The 27,344-nt window shown below is 51.2% G+C and overlaps 1 protein-coding gene across 1 annotated transcript; it reads right to left on the minus strand.

The window, feature by feature from the left end:
* Positions 1-6,002: 6,002 nt before the first annotated feature.
* Positions 6,003-11,615, minus strand: LOC142826316 (uncharacterized). Its single transcript, XM_075918565.1, has 3 exons — positions 11,305-11,615; positions 10,925-11,060; positions 6,003-6,019 (listed from the first exon to the last, which is right to left on the minus strand). Exons 1-3 carry the CDS (start codon positions 11,545-11,547, stop codon positions 6,003-6,005), a joined length of 396 nt encoding a protein of 131 aa, XP_075774680.1. The 5' UTR covers positions 11,548-11,615.
* Positions 11,616-27,344: the final 15,729 nt, after the last annotated feature.

Here is a 27,344-nt window from a genome sequence, read left to right on the forward strand (position 1 = left end):
TACTGACCTGATGCCCTGCCAGAACCGGTTTCAGCTGCCCTTAAATGCCCCCCTGCGTCCAATCAGTGTGGACGCGCTAGTTCGAATTAGCAAAACGCTAATTCGAACTAGTTTTTAGTTCTAGATGCGTTAGTTTGAATTAGCTTAGTTCGAATTAACTAATTCGAACTAAGTTAGTTCGAATTAGCGCTGTAGTGTAGACATACCCAAAGAGAAGCAGAGATAAAATTTCTCAATGGCTTAAATGACTGCTTCTTGGAGCAGCTGGTACAGGAACCCACAAGGGGAGAGTGTCATGTTACTGGATTTTGAGGGGAGCAGCCAGATCACTGATGCACCCATAGGTGGGGGTGTTGTCCCCAAAAAGGTATAAAAGGGGGCCATGTGGGGTGTTGAATAGAAGCTCACTGTCTGCTAATCCTATGTACACTGTTCATGTGTTTGTATAATGTCTGTGTGTGGGGTTAGGAGTCTGTAACCTGTGTAGATACTGAATATTTCTCTGCATGTGGTAGAGCAGTGGGCAGGGCCCAGCCTATGGACATGCTAATCAGCGAGGCCCTGTGGGACAATGGCACTCAATGGGCCAAGGACACACCTCAAGAATGAGTGGTGACTCATACCTAAGGGCTCCCAGCAGGGAACACAGGAATAAGCCGTGGGCCAGGTGACCTGCTGCAGCCAAGAAGAGACCAGGAAGGAGGGATAAATAGGCCATGTGGTGGACTCCATCTAGGTCTTCAGCACAGCACTTCATCCCAAAGGCAGCAGTGCAGGGATCGAAGAGCCAGGAAGACCTGTGGACCCATCCTGATCCTAGGATGCGCAACAAGGACTTTTAAACCAGCAGCTGTAACATCTCTGCTAGAGCCTGCATCGAGGACTGGGACATTCGATGCATGTAACGTACTATCCTTTAACAACCTTACTCTCAGGCTTTTCTTTATTGTAATAATAAACCTTTAGATGTTAGATGCTAAAGGACTGGCCCAGCGTGATTTGTGGGTAAGGTCCAAAGGGTAAATTGACTAGGGATCTGTGGCTGGTTTCTTGGGACCGGACAGAACTTGTTCGGGGTAGGTGGGATTGGGTTTTAAGACACCCCCCCCCACCTGTATATGAGGCCCGGGGCCATCTGGGGCACGGATATTGCTGGGGTGTCGGAGGGGTTTTGCTCGTGAGGCTTCAGGCAGGCAGCTGAAGCGCTCTGTGGGACTGGTTTGTGGCCTGTTTGGAGAGGTCACCAGTCTTGGGGCTTTAAGGAGCCCCGGATTTGAGCAATTCGCCCTGAGCGGACACCCTCAGCTGTGCCCAGACCCGGCCCGGTCCGTCACAGAGAGGCAATTCTCAATTTAGTCCTCAGTGGAGCGCAGGATCAGGTCCAGGAGATAACCATTACAGGACCGCTTGGGAATAGTGACCATAATATAATAACATTTAACATTCCTGTGGTGGGAAGAACACCTCAGCAGTCCAGCACCCTGGCATTTAATTTCAAAAAGGGGAATTACACAAAAATGAGGAGGTTAGTTAAACAGAAATTAAAAGGCACAGTGACTAGAGCCAAATCCCTGCAAGCTGCATGGAAACTTTTTAAAGACACCATAATAGAGGCCCAACTTAAATGTATACCCCAAATTAAAAAACATAGCAAGAGACCTAAAAAAGAGTCACCGTGGCTTAACCACCATGTAAAAGAAGCAGGGTGGGACAAAAAGGCATCCTTCAAGAAGTGGAAGTCCAGTCATAATGAGATAAATAGAAAGGAACATAAACACTGTCAAATCAAGTGTAAAAATGTAATAAGAAAAGCAAAACAAGATTTGAGGAACAGCTAGCCAAAAACTCAAAAAGAAATAGCAAAATGTTTTTTAAATACATTAGAAGCAGGAAGCCTGCTAAAAAACCAGTGGGTCCCCTAGACGATAGAGATACAAAAGGACGATCAAGCCATTGCGGAGAAACTAAATGATTTCTTTGCTTCAGTCTTCATGGCTGAGGACGTTAGGGAGATTCCCAAATCTGCACCGTCCTTTGTGGGTGATGAATCTGAGGAGCTGTCCTGGATTGAAGTGTCATTAGAGGAGGTTTTGGAACAAATAGAAAAACTTAACGTGAACAAATCACTGGGACCGGATGGCATTCATCCAAGGGTTCTAAAAGAACTCAAATGGGAAATTGCTGAACTATTATCTGTGGTTTGTAACCTATCCTTTAAATCGGCTTCCGTACCTAATGACTGGAAGGTAGCTAATGTGACACCAATATTTAAAAAGGGCTCTAGAGGCGATCCTGGCAATTACAGACCGGTAAATCTAACTTCAGTACCGGGCAAATTAGTCGAAACAATAGTAAAGAATAAAATTGTGAGGCACGTAGAAGAACATAATTTGTTGGACAAAAGTCAACATGGTTTCTGTAAAGGGAAATCATGTCTTACTAATCTATTAGAGTTCTTTGAAGGGGTTAACAAACATGCAGACAAGGGGGATCCAGTAGATATAGTATACTTAGATTTTCAGAAAGCCTTTGACAAGGTCCCTCACCAAAGGCTCTTGTGTAAATTACATTGTCATGGGATAAGAGGGAAGGTCCTTTCTTGGATTGAGAACTGGTTAAAAGACAGGAAACAAAGTGTAGGAATAAATGGTAAATTTTCAGAATGGAGAGGGGTAACTAGTGCTGTCCCCCAAGGATCAGTCCTGGGACCAATCCTTTTCAACTTATTCATAAATGATCTGGAGAAAGGGGTAAGCAGTGAGGTGGTAAAGTTTGCAGATGATACTAAACTGTTTAAGATAGTCAAGACAGAAGCAAACTGTGAAGAACTTCAAAAAGATCTCACCAAACTGAGTGATTGAGCAACAAAATGGCAAATGAAATGTAATGTGGATAAGTGTAAAGTAATCCACATCGGGAAAAATAACCCCAACTATATGTACAGTATGATGGGGGCTAATTTGGCTACGACAAATCAGGAAAGAGATCTTGGCGTTATCGTGGACAATTCTCTGAAAACGTCCACACAGTGTGCAGCGGTGGTCAAAAAGGCAAATAGAATGTTAGGAATTATTAAGAAAGGGATAGAAAATAAGACCCAGAATATCTTACTGCCCCTGTATAAAACTATGGTACGCCCACATCTTGAATACTGTGTACAGATGTGGTCTCCTCACCTCAAAAAAAGATATTTTGGCCTTGGAAAGGGTTCAGAAAAGGGCAACTAAAATGATTAGGGGTTTGGAACGGGTCCCATATGAAGAGAGGTTAAAACGACTGGGACTTTTCAGCTTAGAAAAGAGGAGACGGAGGGGGGATATGATAGAGGTCTATAAAATCATGAGTGGTGTGGAGAGGGCCGATAAAGAAAAGTTATGTATTAGTTCCCATAATAGAAGAACTAGAGGACACCAAATGAAATGAATGGGTAGCAGGTTTAAAACTAATAAAAGAAAGTTCTTCTTCACACAGCGTGTAGTCAACCTGTGGAACTCCTTGCCAGAGGAGGCTGTGAAGGCTAGGGCTATGATAGAGTTTAAAGAGAAGCTAGATAATTTCCTGGAGGTTAGGTCCATAAAAGGCTATTAGCCAGGGGATAAAATGGTGTCCTTGGCCTCTGTTTGTCAGAGGCTGGAGAAGGATGGCAGGAGACAAATCACTTGATCATTGTCTTCGGTCCACCCTCTCTGGGGCACCTGGCACTGGCCACTGTCGGTAGACAGGCTACTGGGCTGGATGGACCTTTGGTCTGACCCAGTACGGCCGTTCTTATGTTCTTACCCCTCAAAACCAACCTCCTCCTTTTTGCTTGTAGGTGGGGAACTACCTACATATGTTTCGTGGTTCCCTATTTTCACGTCTCACAGGTCATGCCCATGCTTGGCCCCTCGGCTCCCGGGTGGAACCCCCCGCTCCAGTGCGGCAGCCCCTTCTCAGGGAGGCCACTCCACTCTAGCGGCAGTGAGACAGCCCTTTCTCAGGGAGTCCACTCCAGTGCAGCGACCCTCTCGTGGGATGCCCACTCTCACCTGGGGGGTCCGCCCCTCCGCCTCTGGGATGGTGCCTCTCAGGGCCTTCAGCCGCCTGCCTCTGCCGTGAGCCCCTTCGGGGGGGTCCACTTCCTCTGGACCCCCGAGGCCTCCGCTCCCAGAAGGAATAGCGCCACCCTGTTCTCTAGACCAGAGCAACTATCAGCCAGCACAAAACAGGAGGGTTTATTGAGCTTTGAACACAGCAGTGGGTCTCTCAGGCCAGTAGGCCTGGGCCCTCAGCCCACACATTAGTCTCCCCTGAAGCTAGCTGAGCTCTGCCTGCTCTGCTCTCAGTCCCCAAAAACAGCAACCCCCAGTCTCCCAGCAGAGCCTCCAATATCCCCAGCAACAGCTCCTCCCCAGTCCATTGTCTTCTCCCCAGGTAAGAGGGTCGCCTGGCCTCTCTCTTCTCCGCCTCTTCTCCTTCCAATGTTCTCCCCTCACTGGGGTCAGCTGGGTTGGTTGCCGGGGTCCCTCTCTGCAGCCCATTGTCTGTCATCCGGCCAGAACTGGCTGTGTCCTCCAAGCAGGGTCGGGGTCACCAGGGTCCCAGACACCACGGCTCCAACTCTGGGCTGTTCTCTGGAACAACAAACTCCCCACCTTTGTCACATTAAACCAGTAACTGCTGGGCACTGAGTGCCCCCCTGTATGTAACACCACCTGTAAATAGTCATGAACACCATGCCTATTTCCTGGGTTGTGGCTTTATTACAAATCCCTTCTCACTCCCCGAGTTACATAGATTCTTACAGTGTATCCAGTTTTGGAACAGCCCCGGCCTTGCTCACACCAGTAAGTTATGCCCGCGGCACCACGAGGGTGGAGTAGGGGGACTCAGGCCTGCCCTCACTCCTGAGTCCTGACCCAGGGCCCTAAGACAGGAAGAGCACTCCCTGTTCAGCGGGTGGAGTAGCTATCCCTAAACGCACCCGCTCTCAGGTTCCACGGCCACGCCCTGGGCCGCTTCCTACTCCGTCGCCCCTCTTCTCCTCGTCCCTCCGGCGGTCCTAGACCCCGAGTTACCACATTCGGCCCACCTTACCTGCCTCTGGTCCACGTCCGTCTCCTCCGCTTCCCTCTTTGGCCTCCCCTTTTGAAGTTCCCCCTATCCGGCGTGCGACGTCATCACCTGGCGTCCCCCTCTGTTGCGCCTTCTCTGACGCTGTTCCCCGGGGCCGGGCGATGACGTCACCCGTCCGCGTAGGCTGGGTTATCCCGCCGGCATCCTTGGCGCCCGAGGCTGCCCGATCGCGTGCATTTTTACCATGCAGACCCTGCGCGGCGGCTTCGGCTGCCTCTCTGAGGGCCTCCCTGTCCGCGGACCCCTTCTTCCAGGGCTCACCCTCCTGCTGTGGTGAGCGGGGTTGCGGCACCCCGCCACACCCCCCCCTTTGAACCCCCAAAACTCCCCACTTCCTCACACCTATACAAGAGGTATCCCTTGCTCTGGAGGTGACTAGCCACAGTAGAAGAGCGGGAGGGTATGTCTACACTACAGTGCTATTTCAAATTAATTTAATTCAAAATAGTTAATTTGAATTAAGCTAATTCGAAATAACGCAGCTATACACAAAACCTATTTCAAAATAGCATTTTACTATTTTGAAATAGCACGTCCACACTGAGTGGACCCTGAACCGAAGTTAAGACTGGCCGGAACTAGTGCCGGCAGGGCATCAGGTTAGGACGTAGTGTGTGGGGCTGCTGCCTGAGGCTAACTGAGCTCCATGCTTAAAGGGACCCTACCCCCACCCCAGACAGACAGTTCTCAGGGTTCACCGCTTGCTTGTCTACCTCGATGAGGGACAGCAAAGCAGTCCTGTCTTGGAGTGCCCTGAGTGCCCACACTCGGGACACCACAGCACTCGGCCACATGGAGCCAGAGCTGCCCCTGGGCACACCGGTGCATCTCGTGGGGTCGTTGCCATCAGCCTGGCTGCACTTGCTGGGGGGTCCATTGAGGGGCTTTCAGGATCCAGGAGGCCCTGCGGGAGAGCGTCCACCCCGAGAAGCCCTCAGAGCCACCCCGGTCCTCCCCACTGAGGGCTCGTGCCCCATTCCTCCCTCACATCCTTCCACTTACCCTTCCCTAGCCCCCCTTCCTGATGTCAAACAAAAGACACGTATGTTCAAAAATAGAAACTGGGTTTATTGAACAAAACTGGGGGGGGGGGGATGAACCTCTGGGGAGACTGGGAAAAGGAGGTGGGAGAGGGGAGAAGAGAGGGTGGAAGAGGGGAGGGGGAAACCTGGGAGGAGGGAGCTGGAAGGGGGAAGCAAGGGGAAGAAGGGGGAGGGGAAGCTCAGGGTTGGGTGGGTCTCGCCGGACCAACCTGACTTTCATGCTAACCTGCTCCTGGGTTCGCATGTGGCCTTTGGTGGCCAGGCTGGCAGCTATTCTGCCATAGACGGCCGCGTTCCTCTGTCTAGTGTGGAGATCATGGACGTTGGGGGCATCCCCCCCAAACCTGAATAAGGTCCATGATCTCCACCCTGGACCAGGAAGGCGCCCGCCTTCTTTAGCCCCTGGCAGGCTCCTGGGAGCTGGCAGACTGCTCCTGGGGAGCGGTGGAGGGCTGGCTGCCAGTGGCTTGCTGGCTCATGTTTTGGGGCCACTGGGTCAGGGGCCCCAGTGGCCACTGCTGGCTCTGGGCTGGCAGGCTTGGAGCTGGCACAGGCACTGTGGCCAGGGGCTACCCCTTTAATGGCTCCGGGGCTGGGGGAGAGGAGAGGAGTTTTCCTGGTTGTGCCCAGAGTGGCCACCAGGGCTCCCTGGGAAGGGCTGGAGGCCCCCTATTTCGAATTAAGTGTCTACACAGCACTTCATTCGAAATAGCTATTTTGAATTTGGCGTTACTCCTCGTGGAATGAGGTTTACCAAATTCGAAATAAGGGCTCCACTATTTCGAATTTATTTCAAAATAGCGGTTTGCATGTGTAGACGCTATAAAAGTTAATTCGAAATAACGGCTGTCATTTTGAATTAACTTTGTAGTGTAGAGATACCCGAAGAGAATAGTTCTATCTTTGCATGGTAAGAACATTGATAAATATTCCAGAAAGGGTAGTTTTTTGAAACTGAAATAAGTATATTCTCAAAAATGCCCATAAGTTATTTTCATTGAACCAGCTATACATGTTTAGTTACAAAGATTTGTGTCCTGGAGACCAAATTCAGGCTGCTAGGAGAGAGACTGAAATCCAGGACCTCTATGGTGGCGTTCTCAGACATGCTTCCAGTTCCACGCGCAGGGCCAGGTAGGCAGGCAGAGCTTCAGAGTCTCAACGCGTGGATGAGACGATGGTATAGGGAGGAGGGGTTTAGATTTATTAGGAACTGGGGAAACTTTTGGGAGAGGGGGACCCTATACAGGAAGGATGGGCTCCACCTAAACCAAAGTGGATCCAGACTGCTGGCACTTAACATTAAAAAGGTCGCAGAGCAGTTTTTAAACTAAGAGATGAGGAAAAGCCGATTGGGGCTGAGGCACACGTGGATCAGACAGACGTCTCTTAGAGGAGAGTCTATTGACAGAGATTCTCTAGGTCTGTGGTCACTGTGATGCCCCCCCCCCCCCCCCCCGCCCCATGCTTTATGAACTGAACTCATGGATATGAATATACATATCTCAAAAGTGTTTTGAGCGAATCATTTTGTGTAACCCAACAATCTTCATGTCACGATCCACTGGTTCTCTTTATCTTACTCTGTTGTATGTATCATTTGTGTGTGTACAATTAGACACAGGGAGTGGGGAATAATTTGTGAGTTTCAAATGTATGAATGAGAGACATGGAGGGTGTTACCCACAACGGTTAAATTATCTCTTTTGTCCTTCAGCTTGAGCAGTGGTTGGTAGGGAGGGGCCTCAATTCTTTAACAAAAACAATAGGAAAGGAGAGGTCTGGGTCTTTTGGCTGGGCTGCACCTGAAGGAAGGAGCCTGAGGCCCCAGGGTGGGGAGACAGCCCTGGTTTGGAGGGGCAGCTGGAAAAGAGGTTTTAGGGTGAGTTTGTGCTGAGGTTTCAGTGCAGAATTAGCCAAGTGTTTTTGTTTCTTTTGATTTGTAACCTAGGCTGTGTCCACACTCAGGGGTTCTTTCGAAAAAAGTAGCCTTTTTTCGAAAGAACTTCCCCTGCGTCCAGACTCAAGCCGCGTTCTTTCGAAATTAAATCGAAAGAACGCGGCTTTTCTTTCGACGGCGGTAAACCTCGTTTCACGAGGAAGAACGCCTTTTTCGAGGGAGATCCGTCGAAAGAAGGTGAGTGTGGACGGGGGGAGCCCTTTCTTTCGAAATTATTGGCCTCCAGGAACAAGCCCTGGTGGACAATCTGGGCCATGGGTTGCACGTCTGTGGTTCCTGTCTGCAGCCATTCCTTAAAGGGACAGGCACCCTCACAGCCACTTGTTGCAGACAAGGAGCCAGAGCACACGGCGACCTTGCTGCAGCATGTCACAGCCCCAAGAGCGTCCTGGCCCTTCCTCCGAGCCTTCTGGGGACCCAGCCAAGGGCTCCAAGCGCCGGGCACCATCCTGGTCCGGCGCAGAGATAAAGAGCCTGCTGGAGCTGTGGGGAGAGGAGGAGGCCTTACAGGCCCTCAAAAGCCGGCGGCGAAATGCCGAAATTTATGGCCGCATGGCTGAAGCCCTGGCCCAGAAGGGCCACTACCCCCCGCACCCAGGACCAGGTGCGCTCCAAAGTGAAGGAGCTGCGGCAGGGCTACGCCAAAGCCAGGGAGGAGAGCTCCCGGTCTGGGGCAGCCCCCCCACTACTGCCCCTACTACTCAGAGCTGGACCAGATCCTGGGTGGCAGTGCAGAAGCACGCACACCACGGCGGTTCGTCCAGTCTGGATTGGCAGACCCCGTGGTGGACGCTCCAGAGCAGGAGCTACAGCAGTCTGGAGACGGGGACATGGGCCCAGAGGAGGAGGACACCGAGGAGACGGCGACCCTCACCCTGGAGCCAGTCACCCAGACCTCTGAGGCCTCCCAGGCGTCATCTGGCACGGGAGAGGAAGCAGCAGGTGAGTACAGTGAGTTTGTGTCACACCCGGGGGGGGGGGGAGGTAGGTGGGTGGGTGCACAGTGGGTGATGCACAAGGGAAACCTGTCATGCTCAGGCTGATGCCCAGGTCACACACACACAGTGTGACCTTCAGAATGTCTGCTTCCCCTGTCTCAAGGGAGAGGGCATGCCCTTTTGGACAGCTGTTGCACACATGACTGATTGTGATAGAAATGTAGCCGTGTTACTCTGATCTGAGGAAGTGGGTCTGGCCCTGGAAAGCTCATCCCCTAATAAACCATCCTGTTAGTATTGTAAGTGCTACAGAGTCCAGTTTATAGGACTGATTGTGTCTTCTTCTTTTCCTCCACAGCCGGACCAGCCGTGGAAGAGGGCCGCAGCACCCCAGCCCCACCTCCATCTCCATCTCCACCTCGGAGACATGGGAGCTGCAGACACAGGCGTGTCTACGCCGACATCCTCCGGCAGCACGTCGAGGCTGTGCAGGAGCAGAACGCCATCCTGCTACAGAGGGCGGAGGCAGAGGAGCGGTGGCGTGATCGGCTCATGGACGAGCTGGTCCTGCAGCGCACGGTGCTGTACGCCACCCTGAGGGAGGTCAGCGGCTTGCCTGCTGCTGTGCCTGGTCCTGCTCCTCCAGCACCCCATGACCCCACCCCACCAAACCCCCCTTCCACAACAGCATCCCTTTCCCCCCTTGGACCTCCCTGTCCCCCAGCCCCCCCAGCTCCCCAGCCCTCTCTCCCCCTGGCCCTCCTCTCCCCCAGGCTTCCACGTCCCAAGAGCCCCCCAGCAGCCAGCCAACCGACAGGTGCACCACCCGATCCCGTAGCCGGGGAGCACCCCAAACACGAGGCCCAGCCAGGAAAGGGAAATCTGCCAAGCCCCGTTCAACCTGATCCCCTTCCCCCCTCCAGGTTTCCAGGCCCCTTCCCCCCTCCAGGTTTCAATCACCCCCATCACCCCAGTTAAAGCACAAACAAAGGGTTAAAGGAACTGTTTGTTTATTGTATATAGTTTGGCAACAACAAAAATGAAGAAAATTTTTGTTATTTTGCCACATTGTTTGATTATATGTACAAAATTATAAATAAGTAAAGAGAACATTTTATTTTGAAACACACCCTGGTGTAAGTGATGTGTCCAAACTGGGTCAGGAGATGGGTTGTGGAGGGAAGCTTCTATTGGGCCAGGGCCCAGTCCCCAGGCAGAAGCCCCTCAGTGCACTCAGTCTCAGTGGCCTCCACTGGAGAATTGGTCCCGGAGGGCCTCCCGGATGCCAACTGCAGACCGGTGAGCCTGGCGGATGGCAGCTGTCCGGGGCTGGGCAAAGAGCCTCTCCTGGACATCAGCAGCTCTCCCCCACCCTGGTAGGAAGGCATCCCCTTTCCTCTCCACGAGGTTATGGAGGACGCAACACGCGGCCACCACCTCGGGGATGTTGGTCTCCCCCATGTCGAGGCGTGTGAGCAAGCACCGGAATCTGCCCTTTAAACGGCCAAACGCACATTCCACCTGGTTGCGAGCCCGGTTAAGGCGAGCATTAAACTGCTCCTTGCTCGCATCCAGCTGGCCGGTGTAGGGCTTCATCAGCCACGGCATCAGGGGATAGGCGGCATCAGCCACTATGCACACCGGCATGTGCACATCCCCAACCGCAAACTGGCGATGGGGGAAAAAAGTTCCTGCCTGAAGCCTCCGGTACAGGTACGAGTTCCTGAAGATGCGGGCATCATGTGCCCGCCCTGACCACCCAACACAAATGTCCGAAAACTGTCCACGATGGTCGACCAGGGCCTGGAGGACCATAGAAAAGTAGCCCTTTCTGTTTATGAATTGGGCTGCTCGATGGGGCGGTGCACGGATGGCAATGTGTGTCCTATCGAGCGCTCCTCCGCAATTCGGGAAGCCGAGGGCAGCAAATCCGGCCATGACGCTGTCCAGATCCGGTAGACAGATGAGCCTGTTGAGCAGCTCCGAATTGATGGCCCTCACCACCTGCAGAACGAGACAGACAACAAAGTGTTAGAAGGGGTGCCTTATCTCTTAGGAGGAGAACCCACCACCCACCTTCCCTCTCAAACCAACAGCCCGGGAATCCCCTCCTCAGAACTCCCCCCCCCCCCAATTCAGGGTGAGTGGAGGAGCTCCCTCCCACTCCCACTCCCACTCCACTTGGCCCTTCCTGACAGTCTCCCTTCCCCCCACCCCAAACTGTGACTGTCCCCAGACAATGACTTACCTCCATCAAGACGGCCCCGACAGTAGATCTCCCCACTCCAAATTGGTGTCCCACGGAGCGGTAGCTGTCGGGGGTTGCCAGCTTCCAGAGGGCAATGGCGACCCTCTTTTCCAGGGGGATGGCGGGCCGCAGGTGGGTGTCTTGCCGTTGCAGAGCAGGGGCGAGCCAGGTACACAGCTCCTGGAAAGTGGTCTTTCTCATGCGGAAGTTCCGTAGCCAGTCTTGGTCATCCCAGATCTCCATCACGAGCCGGTCCCACCATTCAGAGCTGGTGTCAAACCTCCAAACACGCCTGTCAACGAAAAAGTTCGGAGGCAAGGGCAGTGCGGCTGCCGGACGGGGGAACCCCTCGTCCCTCTGGTCTGGGTCCAGCTCGGGAAGGAGCCTCATGACAGTGTCATGAAGATGCAGCAACAGCTGCAGTATGGTGGTGTGGGGCCATCGCCTGCCCAGGGGCAGCTCTGGCTCCATGCCACAAATAAGGGTCTGCAAGCAGAAAAACCTCAAAAGAAAAAAGCTGCTGGGGTGTCCCAGGAAGCTGAGCACTCCAAAGCAGCACTGCGATGCCTTGCAAAATTCCTCAAGGGACAGCAAAGGCAGCTGCAGGAGCAGAGCAATGGGTGTTCAGGAGTGTCCCTCTCACCACGCGTCTCTGCAAAGGGCAGGCAGGCAGCACCCGGAAGGAAATGCTGCCCCCATGCCCTGGCAGAAGCAGTTCCGGGTGGCTTTCAATTTCGAAAGAGCGTCCGGCAGTCTGGACGCTCTTTTTCGAAATAGCGGATCGATCTTTCGATCCGCGCATTGTAGTCTAGACGCGCTCTTTCGAAAGAGCCTCTTTCGAAAGATGCTTTCGAAAGAGGCTCTTTCGAAAGAATCCTGCAGTCTAGACACACCCCTACTGTGCTCTGCCTGGTCTCTCTTATTATCACTTAAATCCTGCTGCTTCAACTTAATAAAACCATTTTTATTTCTATCAAACCCAGTTTAAGTGATTGTTACCTGGGGGGGCAACCAGTGCACACATTCCCCCTTTCCTTGCTAAAGGGGGCTTACCTAATTCTTTGGGGTTTGATCCCATCTGAGGAGTGCTCTCTCAGGGGGCTGGGCCCTAAACTGCACTCTCCTTGGACCTGAGGAGATTCAGTGTCTGTGCTGCTTCTCGGTGGAGGCAGGGACCTCAGCTCGGGGCCTTGGCTGGGGGAGACCAGGGAGCTGGCCCAGCAGGACCGGGCGGTGAGGAGCCCCAGAGAGCGGAAGGCGAGCAGCAGTGGCCGTGGCAGCACCCTGGGAGGCACCCCCAAGGGGTCGTCTGTGACCGCACCCCGTCACAGTCACCAACCGGTTGATCGCGATCGACCAGTCGATTGCGAGGCGTTCAGCTTCCCACCCCCGAGAAACCCCACTACCTACCTCCAGCGACAATGGAGGTAGTGCCGGCTTCCCCTGGGGTGGACGGAAGTCCTGCAGCTTTGCGGCACTTCCGGGGGTTCCAGCAGTGCACTGGCTGCTCCCCTCCCACAGGTCTGTGGCGTGCCGGGCGCACTGCGGGAGGGGGCATCTGCTCCAGAGGAGGAGCACGGAGGGGAGAGTCGGCCCTGGGGCAGGCACGTGCGGGGGTTTCCCCGTGCCGCGGGAGGGGGTGTCGGCCCCGGGGCAGGGGCGCTCTGGCTTCCCTCTGGGGGGGAATCTTGGGAGGAGGTGCGTGTAGGAGACTCCCTGCCCCCACTGGCACCCCGCCCCCCACCCTCCCTGCCCCCTGTCTTCCCTGCGCCCCCTGTTCCCTGGCCCCTGTTCCCACTCCCCAGCCACAGAACTCTGTCCCCACTGGCACCCTGTCCCCAGCTGCAGACCCCTGTCCTCTGCCCTCCCAGCACCCTGTTCTCTCTCCCCACTCCCCTGCCCCCATCCGCAGAATTCTGTCCCCACTGGCACCCTGTCCCCTGCTGAAGCACCCACTAGCTCCCTTCCCCAGTACTATGTCCCCTGCTCCCACCAACACAGTTGGGGCCACATTAGTGAAGCTTGGGGGGGGGGGTGGTTGGAGGACGGTTTTTTTGCATCTCACTTATGTGGCCCCAACTGACTTTTCTGTGGGTCAGTGACCCCTGACTCAAAAAGGTTCTCTGCCATTCTCATAAAGACAACGCAGAAACTTTTTGTGTTTGACATAGTATTTTATTTAAACATGAAGCCTGGACAACAAACCCCCACTTGGGGCCAAGCCCCCATCTGGCCACAGCATCATGACACTCCTGCACTCCCCTTTCCCCCAGACCCTACATCTGAGCCTCCCATACACTAGAACCCCCTGCCCTGAGCCCCTCACATACCCCAACCCGAATTCCTGCACCCTCACAGCCACAAGCCTGTGGCTTGCTCAGCACCCCAACCCTCCATCTGACCCCAACACTGCCCGGCCTGGAGCCCCCTCCCCGAGCCAGTGTCCCCTTCTCCACCTCCTCCTGCATCCAGATTTCCTCCCAGCGCTTGCACCTCTCACCCCTTCCCACACCCAAATCCCTCATTCCCACCCATTCCCACGCATCCTGCCTCAACCCAGCGAGGGTCCGGCTAGACTGCAGGAGTTTTTCAGGATTCCGGAGATACCCCAGAAAAACTCTTCTGCATCCAGAGATGCGTTTGCTCTTCCACTAAAAGAAGCAGAAGAACAAACATGATCTTTCTGTCACCCCTATATTCCTCTTTCCACGAGGAATAAGGGGGCTTCCAAAAGAAGGGGGTTTGCTGACATTTGGTCCAGTCTAGACACGGCAAATGTTGGAAAAACCTCTTCCTACAGAAGAATTGGGGGGGGGGGGAAGCAGCAGTGTAAGGGTTGGGGATAGCAAGTGACGGAGAGGAGGTGAACAGAGAGGGCGGGGCTTCAAGGAAGGGGCGGGGCGGTAGATCTTGGCTTGGTCTGTCATTTAAAAAGTGATCTTGGGTATAAAAAGGTTGGAGACCACTGCCTTAGGGGCTGCCTTGTTCCCTCTGCCACCCCCTCCCTTGCTGGGGTTGGGGATGGGCAGCACGGCACTGTCGCTCTTGGCACCACACTGGGGATCGGACCCCTGTTTGCCCATCTCAATGGCCCGTGAGGTCCATCCAGCAGCCCAGATGGAGGAAAAGCCTGGTGCCCCCTCAGCGCTGGGGGCCAAGCTCTGCCAGTTCGTCATGGACACCCGCGGGGCTAAGGGAAAGGTGGAGCTGGCCCTTCAGCACTGGAGGGATTTTCACTCCATCCTCCAGGCCACAAGAGCCCTCTTGCAGGAGGGGAGAGGGACCAAGAGGCAGGACATCCCGGCCTACTGGCGGACCCGCAAATTCTGTGACACTCTCCTGACCTTCGGGTCAGGGAGCGGCCTGTTGCGAGGCCTACGCGGGGCTGACGATTACCCTGCCTGTGAGGATCCACCCCAGCCCTCACAATGGAGTATACCATCATCGCAGCCTTAAACGCCCAGGGCTGTAGGGCAGGTCTCCGCAGGAGCCGGGTGCTCGCTTTCCTTCGGGAGGGAGGGTACTCGGTGGTTTTCCTGAAGGAGACTCACACGACTCCAGCCGTCAAGGCTGGCTGGAGGTTAGAGGGGGGGACGGGGTGCATTTTAGCCACCTCAGCGCCCGTGCGGCCCGAGGTCATGGGGGTTGCCGAGGTTGTCCCGGGCCGCCTGCTGCATGTTCAGGCCTGCGTGGAGGGGCTGACTTTGAACTTGGTCAACGTCTATGCCCCGAACGGGTCACCTTTTTTCAGCAGGTGGCCACCTTCCTCAGCACCCTGGATCCTCGCGAATGCCTCATCCTGGGTGGGGACTTCAACACCACCCTTGCGGACCGGGACCGTGTAGGATTCGAGAACTGCCAGGCCACAGCAGGCGTCCTCAGGGAGATCGTGGACCATCACTCCCTGGTGGACGTCTGGCGAGACCACCACTTGGACGACAGCACCACCTTCACCTACGTGCGGGTGGGAGACGATCTGTCGAGCCACTCCCAGTTGGACCACATTTCTCTCTCTTGCTTCCATCTAGCATGAGCCCACTCCTCCAGCATCAAGCCGGTCCCGTTCACAGACAACCACTTGGCATCCGTGAAAGCCTCTCTGAAGGTATGTCTACACTACAATATTATTTTGAAATAACGTATTTCAAATTAACTATTTCAAAATAAGATATTTCGAAATAACACGTCTACATACAAAATGCATTTCGAAATAGCATTTTGCTATTTCGAAATAGAGTGTCCACACTGATTGGATGCTGAATCACATTTAAGGGCAGCTGAAACCGGTTCCAGCAGGGCATCGGGTCAGTAGTTGCTTTGTGTGGCTGCTGTCTGAGGCTATCTGAGGCTTGTGCTTAAAGGGACCCCCCCGGACAGCCGGTTCTCAGCTTTCCCTGCTAGCTTGCCTACCTCGCTGAGGGACACCACAGCACTCGGCACCATGGAGCTGGAGTCGCCCCTGGGCACTCTGGTGCCCATTTTGGACGTGTTGCTGCAAGCCTGGCTCCAATTTCTGGAGACTGCCTGGCAGCATCTGCTGCAGCCCAACCCCCAGGCCCTCTTCCCAATCCCCCTGTGGGACGGGGAGGAGCTGCAGCAGTGCCTGGATGCCAGTGTGCCCCACCACATCTGGCATCTGGACATCAGCAGCGAATAGTGGGACCACATCGTCCTGGAGACCAACAATGGAACCAGAACTTCAGGATGCTCTGTGAGTGGCTCGCCCCAGCTCTGCGGTGACAGGACATGCACATGAGGCCTGCCATTCCCCTCCAGAAGCACGTGGCCGTGGCCATCACCCTCTGGAAGCTCTCCACACCGGATAGCTACCGATCCATGGTGAACCAGTTCGGCTTGGGGATATCCACCGTCGGAGCAGTGCTCATGCAGGTATGGCCATCTCCGGCCACTGTGCCAGGAAGGGGGCCATGCGAGGAGGGGATGGGCTGCCCTAGGGAAAAGGGGGGGAGGTGGTGAAAGTCCCCTCCCTGGGAGGGTTTGGTCTGTCCCAGCCGCACTACGGACTGCCCGCGGTGGCCAGGATTGCAGGGGGGGTTGCTTCTGGGAGTGGGGGCGTGGGGCAGTGGTGGGGAAGGAGCACTCTCAGCCACTCTGGCACCCCAGTGCCTCTCGGTAGTTTTGTGTGTCCCTCTGCAGGCGGTTAAGGCCATCAATAGAGTGCTGCTCCGCAGAGTCATCCGCCTCACCGATTTGGATGAAGTGATCGAGGGGTTTGGCGTCCTGGGCTTCCCCAACTACGGGGGGGCAATCGACGGGACGCACATCCCCATCTGTGCCCCGGATCACCAGGACTCCCTCTACATCAACCAGAAGGGATACTTCTCTGTCATTCTGCAGGCTGTGTCTGACCACAGGGCCCAGTTCGTGGACATCAACGTGGGCTGGTCAGGAAAAGCACATGATGCGTGGGTGTACCGCAATTCCTCCATGTGCCAGAGGCTGCACGCCGGGACTTTCTTCCCCGACCGCCACATCAGGGTCGGGGACGTGGACGTGCCTGTGTGCCTGGTAGGGGATGCGGCCTACCCACTACAACCTTGGCTCATGAAGCCCTACACGGGACACCTCAACCCCTCCCAACAGGCCTTTAATACCAAGCTCAGCAGGGCCCGCATTGTGATAGAGGGGGCGTTCGGCCGGTTGAAGGCCCATTTTAGATGCCCCCTCACCCGCCTGGACCTCTCCGAGCGGAATATTCCGCACGTGGTGGCAGCGTGTTGTGTGCTGCATAATTTGTGCGAAAGGAAGGGGGAGGCTTTCCTGCCAGCCTGGATGGCAGAGGTGGACCACTTGGCTGGCCTCTATGCGCAGCCCCGCACGGCTGCCAGCCAGGAGGCCCTGCAGGAGAGCTTCCACCCGGATGAGGAGTTGTAGCCAGACAGGAACCCTCTTTTGTAACATCCATTTTTGCTTGCCTGGAGCATACAGGGCACACAGAGCAGAAGGCCCAGGCTGTGTGACCGTGAATGGCTATAAACAGAGATATGCTAATTGCTGACTAAGAGGCTGCTAAGGAGTGCCCTTTACTTAACCCATATTGATACGAACACACATCCATCCGCGGGGGGAGGAATCTCTCGCCCAGTAAAAAAAAATGTCTAGTGCTCACAATTTAGTTAGCTCTCTTGCAAGTGTAAATTAACTTGAAACTTGCTTGTAAGAACTGGCGCCACAAAACGGACCAGTAGAATTCGGCATCTTAGATAAGAAAGAGAATACGGGCCCCCAGGGGTATAAAGATAGGTCCAGCAGCGCATTCTCTCTGAGTGTCAATCTACCATCTATCTGCTGGTCGGGTTAGGTGTTTGATCTCCCGAGGTTCCAAGGGGACGCCCACCTCGTATTCGTCTTTCCTAGGAATTGAGAGACCGGCCCTGGCCTGACACGCTGGAGTCGAGAGGCACAGAAAGGGGTAAAAATTGTACTTGGATGTGGTCCTTTGTTTAAGTATATATATACATAGACTTAGAGCTCTTTAAAGATTAAGCTGTCACTTGGTACCATTATTTCTATTTTCTATCTTTATTTTCTTTGTAACCATTTTTAAAATCTGTATTTGTTAGCATTTAAGAAATAGAGCAATAGCCATTGTAACCATATGCTTTTATAAGTCTTTTAATAAACCTGTAACTGTTTAAGCTTTAACCTGACTCCTTCAGTTGCTGTAACAGAACCAAGCACAATTTAAAAGAACTTCAGCCGGTCATAAAGGGACAGACATAGGGAGAGCTTGGGCGTTTGGATCTGTGTCACTCCCAGGTGACAAGATCCATTGGGGCACCTTTCCAGCCTTTCCCAGGCTGCCCGCTGCGAAGGAACCCCTGTGTTCTAGCAGTTAAAATCTAAGGTGTAATAAGCTCTTTCTATATAACGGAGCGTCTGTTGGCCTGCTGGCCACCCTCTGCGACGGGACCCCGGTCCTAGCAGTAAAGACACGGACGTTAAACCTTTTCTCGGAAGCATACACACACACACTGCCCTGACCGTCGGCTGACAGAATTGGCGTAGTCGGCAGGATTGTGCTATTGGTTCAAATACAGCAGCATGAAGCCAGTCACGATTGACATGGATTTTAGCTGTATAGAAAAGGAGTTTGCCTGAGAGGGATGGGGCAACCCTAAGTGGAATAAAGAGATGTTAGGGAAAGGTGCTTGCATCTGGCTGTTAAAGGGTGTGTGGCAAGCAGCCTGCATTAGCTACTGGAACTTAGAAGCAGAACTGATAAGGGTGCAGAGAGAGAGATACGAATTCTGGGAGCAATGCCAGAACCTGGATACCCGGGTGCGAACCCTAAATAAGGACATGGAGCACCTTCAGGAACAGCTCCTCCTGAGGCTAGAGAGGGGAAAGAGAAAGTAATTAATGGAGAAAAATGAGCTTTTAGAGCTGGCTTTAAAACTTTGCTAGTTCAAACCCCCTTTCTCCCGCCTTCCACTATAACCAAGATAAAACAGTACAGCATTCCAGCCGAAGCTATGGCTCCGGTCTGTGAACTAATTAAAGATCTGAAAAAACGAGGAATCTTAATTTGTACCTACTCCCCGTATAATTTGCTCAGGAAGCATGCTTGATGGGAATGAGCCCCCCCTCTCATGAGGAAGCTCTGAGAGACAGCTGATAACGAGATACGCACTTATCAGTCTATAAGTTCGATTTACCGTAATGGGTCCCATTTCATTTGTACCTTACTGTGGGAAACACAGAGATGTCCTATGCCTTATGGCAAGAAAGAGAAACTGTACCCCGCCGCCCCATACAGTTTGGCTCGAAGTTATGGCAAAAGTCACAGTTAAATTACACGCTTTATGAAAAGTGCTTCTGGCAGCCTATACAGCACTAAGAGAAACAAAGGAGCTAACCCAAGCTCAAGCCATAACACTTCACACTCCTCTCCCAATTATTAAGCCCATATTGGAAGGAAAGGAGTTGTCACCAAGAATAGCCCAAAAGAAAATGACTGTCCAAAGAATAAGCTCTATATATTGTAACTTTATTTTGTAGGTTTCAAATGAACTAGTTTTATTTTGTTTTAGATTATGTCCTCTTGCTTAAAATTGCAAACAGACAAAGCACAAATTAGTTAGTGCTTGTGTTAGGCATTCAACTTTTAAGGTTAAATTTGCTCTCTAAGAAAACCAAGTTATTGTTTTAAGAATCCAAACTCTGAAACTTCACTGTGTCTATGTTCAAGGCTGAGTTGATAACACTTTTAGCTTGCTCTCAGATCCAAGGTTGTAAGTGGGTGCAGACTGCCTTTCTGTTCTGAAGAAGTTTGAAACCAACTGTCCCTCATAAGTAAGCCTGTAACATTGTACATATGATTCTTTTCAGGAAAATAAAAGCTTTTTGCTTGCTAGAACAATAACTGACCAACACCTTGTGCTAAAGAAAAGCATTATAGCCTCACACATTATGCCTAATCTGTGGTACAAGAGAGAAACTGAGGCATGCCACTGTTGGGGAGGGCTAGCAACTCTAGAAGTAATTCGAGGGAGTGGAAAGTCACGAGTACCGATGAAGCGCCCTTGTTCTCGTAAAGTTATAGCTCACTCGCCCATAGAAGTAGTAAAGAACTAGCTGTAACCGATTCCCCTAGCAGATCTTAAGCAGTATTTTAAGTTATAATAAGCCACCCCGATGGGGGTAGAGATGTTTTCTTGTCTTTCAGATCATCAGAAAGCGCTAGTGCCAGCTGAAGAAAAACAATAAACAACAACAACAAAACACCATGGTTCTGTGTCATGACACAATAAGTTTGTGTTCTGTCCAAGTTTGTCTTGTGTGTCTTAATTGTAATACGTATTGCAAATATTGTTGTGTGTAAGATAGTGTTTTAATGAAAAGATAATTTGAGTAAAGCAGAAGCATTAATTTAAACCATCAAAATTAATAATTGAGCCCAATCAATTGGCAACTTTAAAATTCAGTGAAAAGATAATAGTTTAGTAATTGTTTAGGCTAGGAGAATGTTAACAATGTCTCCACAAGTAAATAAAGAAGAAACTGGAAAGAAGCAAGGAGTGCATCACGTGAACAGAAAGACTGGGAGTGAGGTACCAGCCCTCTCCCCCACCAGATTAGTTTTGCTTTAATAGCTCTAGAGCGCCAGAGATGATAAGAAATCTGTAAGTAACAACACAGGCAAGTGGGACATCAGCATATTTAAGTAAAGATGCCCACAACAATGAGGAAACTAGTAACCTCACCATTGCAATAACAGCTACTTGACCTGCTACTCATTGGTGCCTGATGCCTTAAAAGGCCTCAAGAATTATAGAATTGCATGGGTTAACAATCAAACATCTGTGAACCATGCTTAGTCCTATAAGAAGAAACAGTGACTCTAGTCAATGTAACCTCCTTCAAGTCACACACATAGAACAAATACACACTAATAGCGATGGGGAATACACGGCCTTGGGCCGCCCCTCATTCACACAGAATCATTTTGTTTATTGTAACAACATGAACACTACGAGGACAAAGAATACACAGTCCTCTGAGTTAAAGTTTGTGTAGAATGTTGTGGGAAAAAAGCTAAACACTGACATCAGGCCACTGAAGTTGGACCTACTGACTCCCACTGGGGCTTACCATTTAAAGCCCAGACAAGGTAACCCCTGAGGCATGGCTGTCATTTGTTAAACAATGGCCATTGCTAACTTGCAGTATTATTAACCAGGACCTTAAAGACAAAATAGAGCCTCCCAATTGTGAATTGTGCCCTAAACAGACCCCTGTCCCAGAACCAGGACAACTGTCCCTGGTCCTTACCTTAGTGATGTTCCACACTGGTATAGACCAGCTGTGCGCTAGACTAGCTAATCAAATTAGCAAGTGCCTAATTAGGCAACGACAGGGCTTAGCAGATACAATCGCAAATTAGTTTGAGCCTAGAAACTCTGTCAGCAACACTTATGCCATAGCCCAGAAATTGTATAGAATCCAGGCTGGTAGATGCAGTAATATCCAGTGCCTGTAAAGGCCTAGACACCAGCCAAGCCAACTGACTGATCCTGAATAGTTTGAAAGATCTGTCCAGCTCTGTGTCCACTTTACTAAACCTAACCAGATATTTAAACCAGAGACTGATTAAATTGTTAATTAATAGAACTAAATTAAAGGTATTAGAAAGCCAGTATTGAAGAATAGGATAGCTTTGACCACCCAGCCCTTATAGTGGTGAGTCCCCATCTCCCCTGTGGCTACCCATGGGAGCGGGGAAATAAAGAATCCATGAAGACCCAAAAGCCCACAGATAGCAAATGAGAAAACAGATTAGATACTGTAGTGCAAAGATTAAACAATCGGCAGACCCCTACGGGCAGTCCGATCAGTAAAGAATTTTTCCCTACAAGGAGAACCTCTCCTAGCCACACTGTGCCACTCAAAGATTCTAAATATGCACCTGAAGACACTGTGGTAATCAAACACCCCAGTTTGGGAATGCAAACCCGCATACTGCACTCCTACAAGGGAAAAGGAGTCTAGACCACTGCAGACGTTAGGCTAACACCAATAACCATTACTGAGGCTTGGATTGTATCCAAGACCGGCGAACTTTTTGTTTTATTACAGGAAACTGAGGCAATGGCCCTGAACAGTGCTCCAGTGGGATGTATCCCTCCCAGCGCTGGTGTAGATCCGAGAAACCATCATGAACTTTTTGTATATATACCACTTGCTGTTGCAGCGCTTGTAATCGCTGTTGTTATAGACTAAACTATAAAAAAAAAAAACCTAAGCTGAAGCAAGACATAGTACTCCAACTTGCCATGGTCTTCTTCCTCATCCCAGCTGCTATTGCTGTACCAGAACACCTTACTTGACTCCTCTACTAGACTAGAAATCGAGTTTGTCCCTCTCAGCCCAAACAACTGGTGGAACAAGAGCAACATCTTCCAATGAAGACCAGTGTAGTTCGATGACAGCGACCACCGCAATCCTCAAAATAACTTTAGGGGGAGGCAAAAGAAGTAGCAACAGACTGTATAAGGTAAGACATGCTGTAACTGAGAATGTAAACATCTCATAGCTAAATTAGTTAGCCTAAGAGCTAGAATTTTCCCTAACTCCTTTCCTACACTTTATTTTAACCACTGTTCTAACCATTATAATTGTTGTAATCATTTTCTGCATAGCTCTATGTATTGTGCAATGCCTAGTTAAAGCAGCTATCTTTTCTGTGCACATTCGATACACAGCACTAGGAAAGAACCCTAGCCAATTCCTAGATCCTGAACCTTCTATTCCGGCCATTGAGCACTTCTAGATTCCCCCAAGGTGGGCAAGAGGTGCTGGTATCACCGCCATCTTGTATCCTAGGATGTGGTGTGTCGTATCAGGGGGTGGAATGTAGCCAGACAGGAACCCCCCCTTGTAACATCCATTTTTGCTTGCCTGGAGCATACAGGGCACACAGAGCAGAAGGCCCAGGCTGTGTGACCGTGAATGGCTATAAACAGAGATATGCCAATTGCTGACCAAGAGGCTGCCAAGGAGTGCCCTTGACTTAACCCATATTGATACGAACACACATCCATCCGCGGGGGGAGGAATCTCTCGCCCAGTAAAAAAAATGTCTAGTGCTCACAATTTAGTTCTCTCTCTTGCAAGTGTAAATTAACTTGAAACTTGCTTGTAAGAACTGGTGCCACAAAACGGACCAGTAGAATTCGGCATCTTAGATAAGAAAGAGAATACGGGCCCCCAGGGGTATAAAGATAGGTCCAGCAGCGCATTCTCTCTGAGTGTCAATCTACCATCTATCTGCTGGTCGGGTTAGGTGTTTGATCTCCCGAGGTTCCAAGGGGACACCCACCTCGTATTCGTCTTTCCTAGGAATTGAGAGACCGGCCCTGGCCTGACACGCTGGAGTCGAGAGGCACAGAAAGGGGTAAAAATTGTACCTGGATGTGGTCCTTTGTTTAAGTATATATATACATAGACTTAGAGCTCTTTAAAGATTAAGCTGTCACTTGGTACCATTATTTCTATTTTCTATCTTTATTTTCTTTGTAACCATTTACAAAGCGGGGCACAGGCTATCCAATAAGTTTCTGGACTGCATTGGAGACAACTTTCTGTTTCAGAAGGTTGAAAAAGCTACCAGAGGAGAAGCTGTTCTGGATTTGGTTTTAACAAATAGGGAGGAACTAGTTGAGAACTTGAAAGTGGAAGACAGTATAGGGGGACAGTGATCACGAAATAATAGAGTTCATGATCTTAAGGAAAGGTAGAAGGGAGACCAGCACAATTGAGGTAATGGATTTCAGGAAGGCAGATTTTGATAAGCTCAGAGAACTTGTAGGTAAGGTCCCATGGGAAGCAAGACTGAAGGGAAAAACAACTGAGGAGAGTTGGAAGTATTTCAAAGGGACGTTGTTAAGGGCCCAAAAGCAAACAATTCCGCTGTGTAGGAAAGATAGAAAATATGGCAAAAGACCAGCTTGGCTTAACAAGGAGATCTTGCACAATCTCAAAATAAAAAAGGAGTCATATAAAAAATGGAAACTAGGACAAATAACAAAGGATGAATATAGGCAAGCAACACGGGAATGCAGGGGCAAGATTAGAAAGGCAAAGGCACAAAATGAGATCAAACTAGCTACAGGCATAAAGGGAAACAAGAAGACCTTTTATAAATACATTAGAAGCAAGAGGAAGACCAAGGACAGGGTAGGCCCACTGCTTAGTGAGGAGGGAGAAGCAGTAACAGGAAACTTGGAAATGGCGGAGATGCTCAATGACTTCTTTGTTTCGGTCTTCACCGAGAAGTCTGGAGGTGTGCCTAACGTAGTGAATACAAGCAGAGAGAGGGTAAGTTTAGAAGATAGGATACACAAAGAACAAGTTAAAAATCACTTAGGAAAGTTAGATGTCAGCAAGTCACCAGGTCCTGATGAAATGCATCCCAGGATACTCAAGGAGCTGATAGAGGAGGTATCTGAGCCTTTAGCTATGATCTTTGAAAAATCGTGGCAGACAGGGGAGATTCCAGAAGACTGGAAAAGGGCAAATATTGTGCCCATCTATAAAAAGGGGAATAAGAACAACCCAGGAAACTATAGACCGGTCAGTTTAACGTCTGTCCCAGGGAAGATAATGGAGCAGGTAATTAAGGAAATCATATGCAAACACTTGGAAGGTAATAAAGTGATAGGGAATAGCCAGCATGGGTTTGTGAAGAACAAGTCATGCCAAACTAATCTGATAGCTTTCTTTGATAAGATAACGAGCCTTGTGGATAAGGGAGAAGCGGTGGATGTCATATACCTAGACTTTAGTAAGGCATTTGATACGGTCTCGCATGATATTCTTATTGATAAACTAGGCAAATATAACTTAGATAGGGCCACGATAAGGTGGGTGCATAATTGGCTGGATAACCGTAGTCAGAGAGTGGTTGTTAACGGTTCTAAATCCTGCTGGAAAGGGATAACAAGTGGAGTTCCTCAAGGGTCTGTTTTGGGACCCGTACTGTTCAATATCTTCATCAATGATGTAGATATTGGGATAGAGAGTACGCTTATTAAGTTTGCAGATGATACCAAACTGGGTGGGGTTGCGACTTCTTTGGAGGATAGGGACATAATTCAGAATGACCTTAGCAAGTTAGAGAAATGGTCGGAGGTAAACAGGATGAGGTTTAATAGAGAGAAATGCAAAGTGCTCCACTTAGGAAGGAACAATCAGTTCCATACATACAAGATGGGAAGCGACTGTCTAGGAAGGAGCATGGCGGAAAGGGATCTAGGGGTCATAGTGGACCACAAGTTGAATATGAGTCAACAGTGTGATGCTGTTGCAAAAAAAGCAAATATGATTCTAGGTTGTATCAACAGGTGTGTTGTAAGCAAAACTCGTGAAGTCATTCTGCCGCTCTACTCTGCACTAGTTAGGCCTCAGCTGGAGTACTGTGTCCAGTTCTGGGCGCCACATTTCAAGAAAGATGTGGAGAAATTGGAAAGGGTACAGAGAAGAGCGACAAGAATGATTAAAGGTTTAGAGAACATGACCTATGAAGCCAGGCTTCATGAACTGGGCTTGTTTAGTTTGGAAAAAAGAAGATTAAGGGGGGACATGATAGCGGCTTTCAAATATCTAAAAGGGTGTCACAAGGAGGAAGGAGAAAATTTGTTCCTCTTGGTTTCTGAGGACAGGACAAGGAGTAATGGGCTTAAAGTGCAGCAGGGGAGGTTTAGATTGGACATTAGGAAAAAATTCCTAACTGTCAGGGTGGTCAAATATTGGAATAAATTGCCAAGGGAGGTGGTGGAATCTCCCTCTCTGGAGATATTTAAGAACAGGTTAGATAGACATCTGTCAGGGATGGTGTAGACGGAGCTTGATCCTGCCTTGAGGGCAGGGGGCTGGACTCGATGACCTCTCGAGGTCCCTTCCAGTCCTATGATTCTATGATTCTATGATTTTTAAAATCTGTATTTGTTAGCATTTAAGAAATAGAGCAATAGCCATTGTAACCATATGCTTTTATAAGTCTTTTAATAAACCTGTAACTGTTTAAGCTTTAACCTGACTCCTTCAGTTGCTGTAACAGAACCAAGCACAATTTAAAAGAACTTCAGCCGGTCATAAAGGGACAGACATAGGGAGAGCTTGGGCGTTTGGATCTGTGTCACTCCCAGGTGACAAGATCCGTTGGGGCACCTTTCCAGCCTTTCCCAGGCTGCCCGCTGCGAAGGAACCCCTGTGTTCTAGCAGTTAAAATCTAAGGTGTAATAAGCTCTTTCTATATAACAGAGTGTCTGTTGGCCTGCTGGCCACCCTCTGCGACGGGACCCCGGTCCTAGCAGTAAAGACACGGACGTTAAACCTTTTCTCGGAAGCATACACACACACACTGCCCTGACCGTCGGCTGACAGGAGTGTAGTCTCCCTGGCATGCCCCACTGGGGCCTTTTGCCTTATTCCACCCTCATGTCCTTCCACTTTCCCCTCCCTAACCCCCCTTGCTGATGTAAAATAAAAACACGTGTGTTGCCAAAAACAAACTCTCTTTATTGACCATAACTGGGGTGAGGGAGGAATGAGGGTGGGAGAGGGGAGGGGGAAACCTGGGAGGAGGGAGCTGGAAGGGGGAGGCAAGGGGAGGAAGGGGGATGAGAATCTCAGGGCTGGGGGTCTTTCTGGTCCACCTGTCTCCCTGCACTGCGGGTGCGGGGGCCTCGGCGTCCCCAGGGGGGAGCGGGTATGGAGGGTGGGGCGAGGGAGGGGAGGAAGAAGCAGAAGGGGGAGCAGGAGTGGGAGGAGGAGCGAGAGCTGGGGTGGCTGCAGGGGCTGGAGCGGCAGCAGGCAGCAATCTCTGCACCAGGGTCTGCAGGTGGTCGCAGATGGCACACCCCTGGTCAAGCAGCTCCCACAAGTTCTCCCGCTGCAGCTGCAGGTCTTCCTGCACCCAGTGCTCCTGGCAGCGGACCTGCCTTTGCAGGAGCTCCAGGTGCTGCCGCTGGTACTCCTCCTGGCTCCGGGTCAGCCTGCTGAGGGCCCGGGTGCTGGAGGATGTCCTGGGTGAGGTGGGGTGGTGCGCCCTGCACTCACAGCTGCTGCGGCTGTGGAGAAACAAGAGCAGTGGTCAGTTATCCCTGGGGACACAGTGGGTGAAGCCCAGCCCTGCTCTGCAAGGCGAGGACGGCAGGTCTCCACACCATCATGTCCTGCTATCTCCGGAGTGTGAGCTGGCCCCTGTGCTGTATATAGTGTGGGTTGGGGGGGGGGGGGGGAGATGTGCTCTCCCTCCACAAGCCCCCTCTATGCAGTGCCCCTCCCCAGTGTCAGGAGCATGTCATGTGCCTTCATACATACATGCGTGTGGGTAACAGGCCAGGGCCCCTGTGTGGCAGCCAGCCAGGGCCACATAACCAGGGTGGCATGGCACGTGCACAGGTTACTGCGTGCTCCATGGTCAGCAAGGCCCACACGCGTGGTCCCTGGTCTCCCTCTCCCCGCATCCCGCCCCGCATAAGGGGACAGTGATGGCACTCACATGTCGAGGCCTC

The sequence above is a fragment of the Pelodiscus sinensis genome, unplaced genomic scaffold (genome assembly GCF_049634645.1).
Source record: "Pelodiscus sinensis isolate JC-2024 unplaced genomic scaffold, ASM4963464v1 ctg42, whole genome shotgun sequence".
NCBI lineage: Eukaryota > Metazoa > Chordata > Testudines > Trionychidae > Pelodiscus > Pelodiscus sinensis.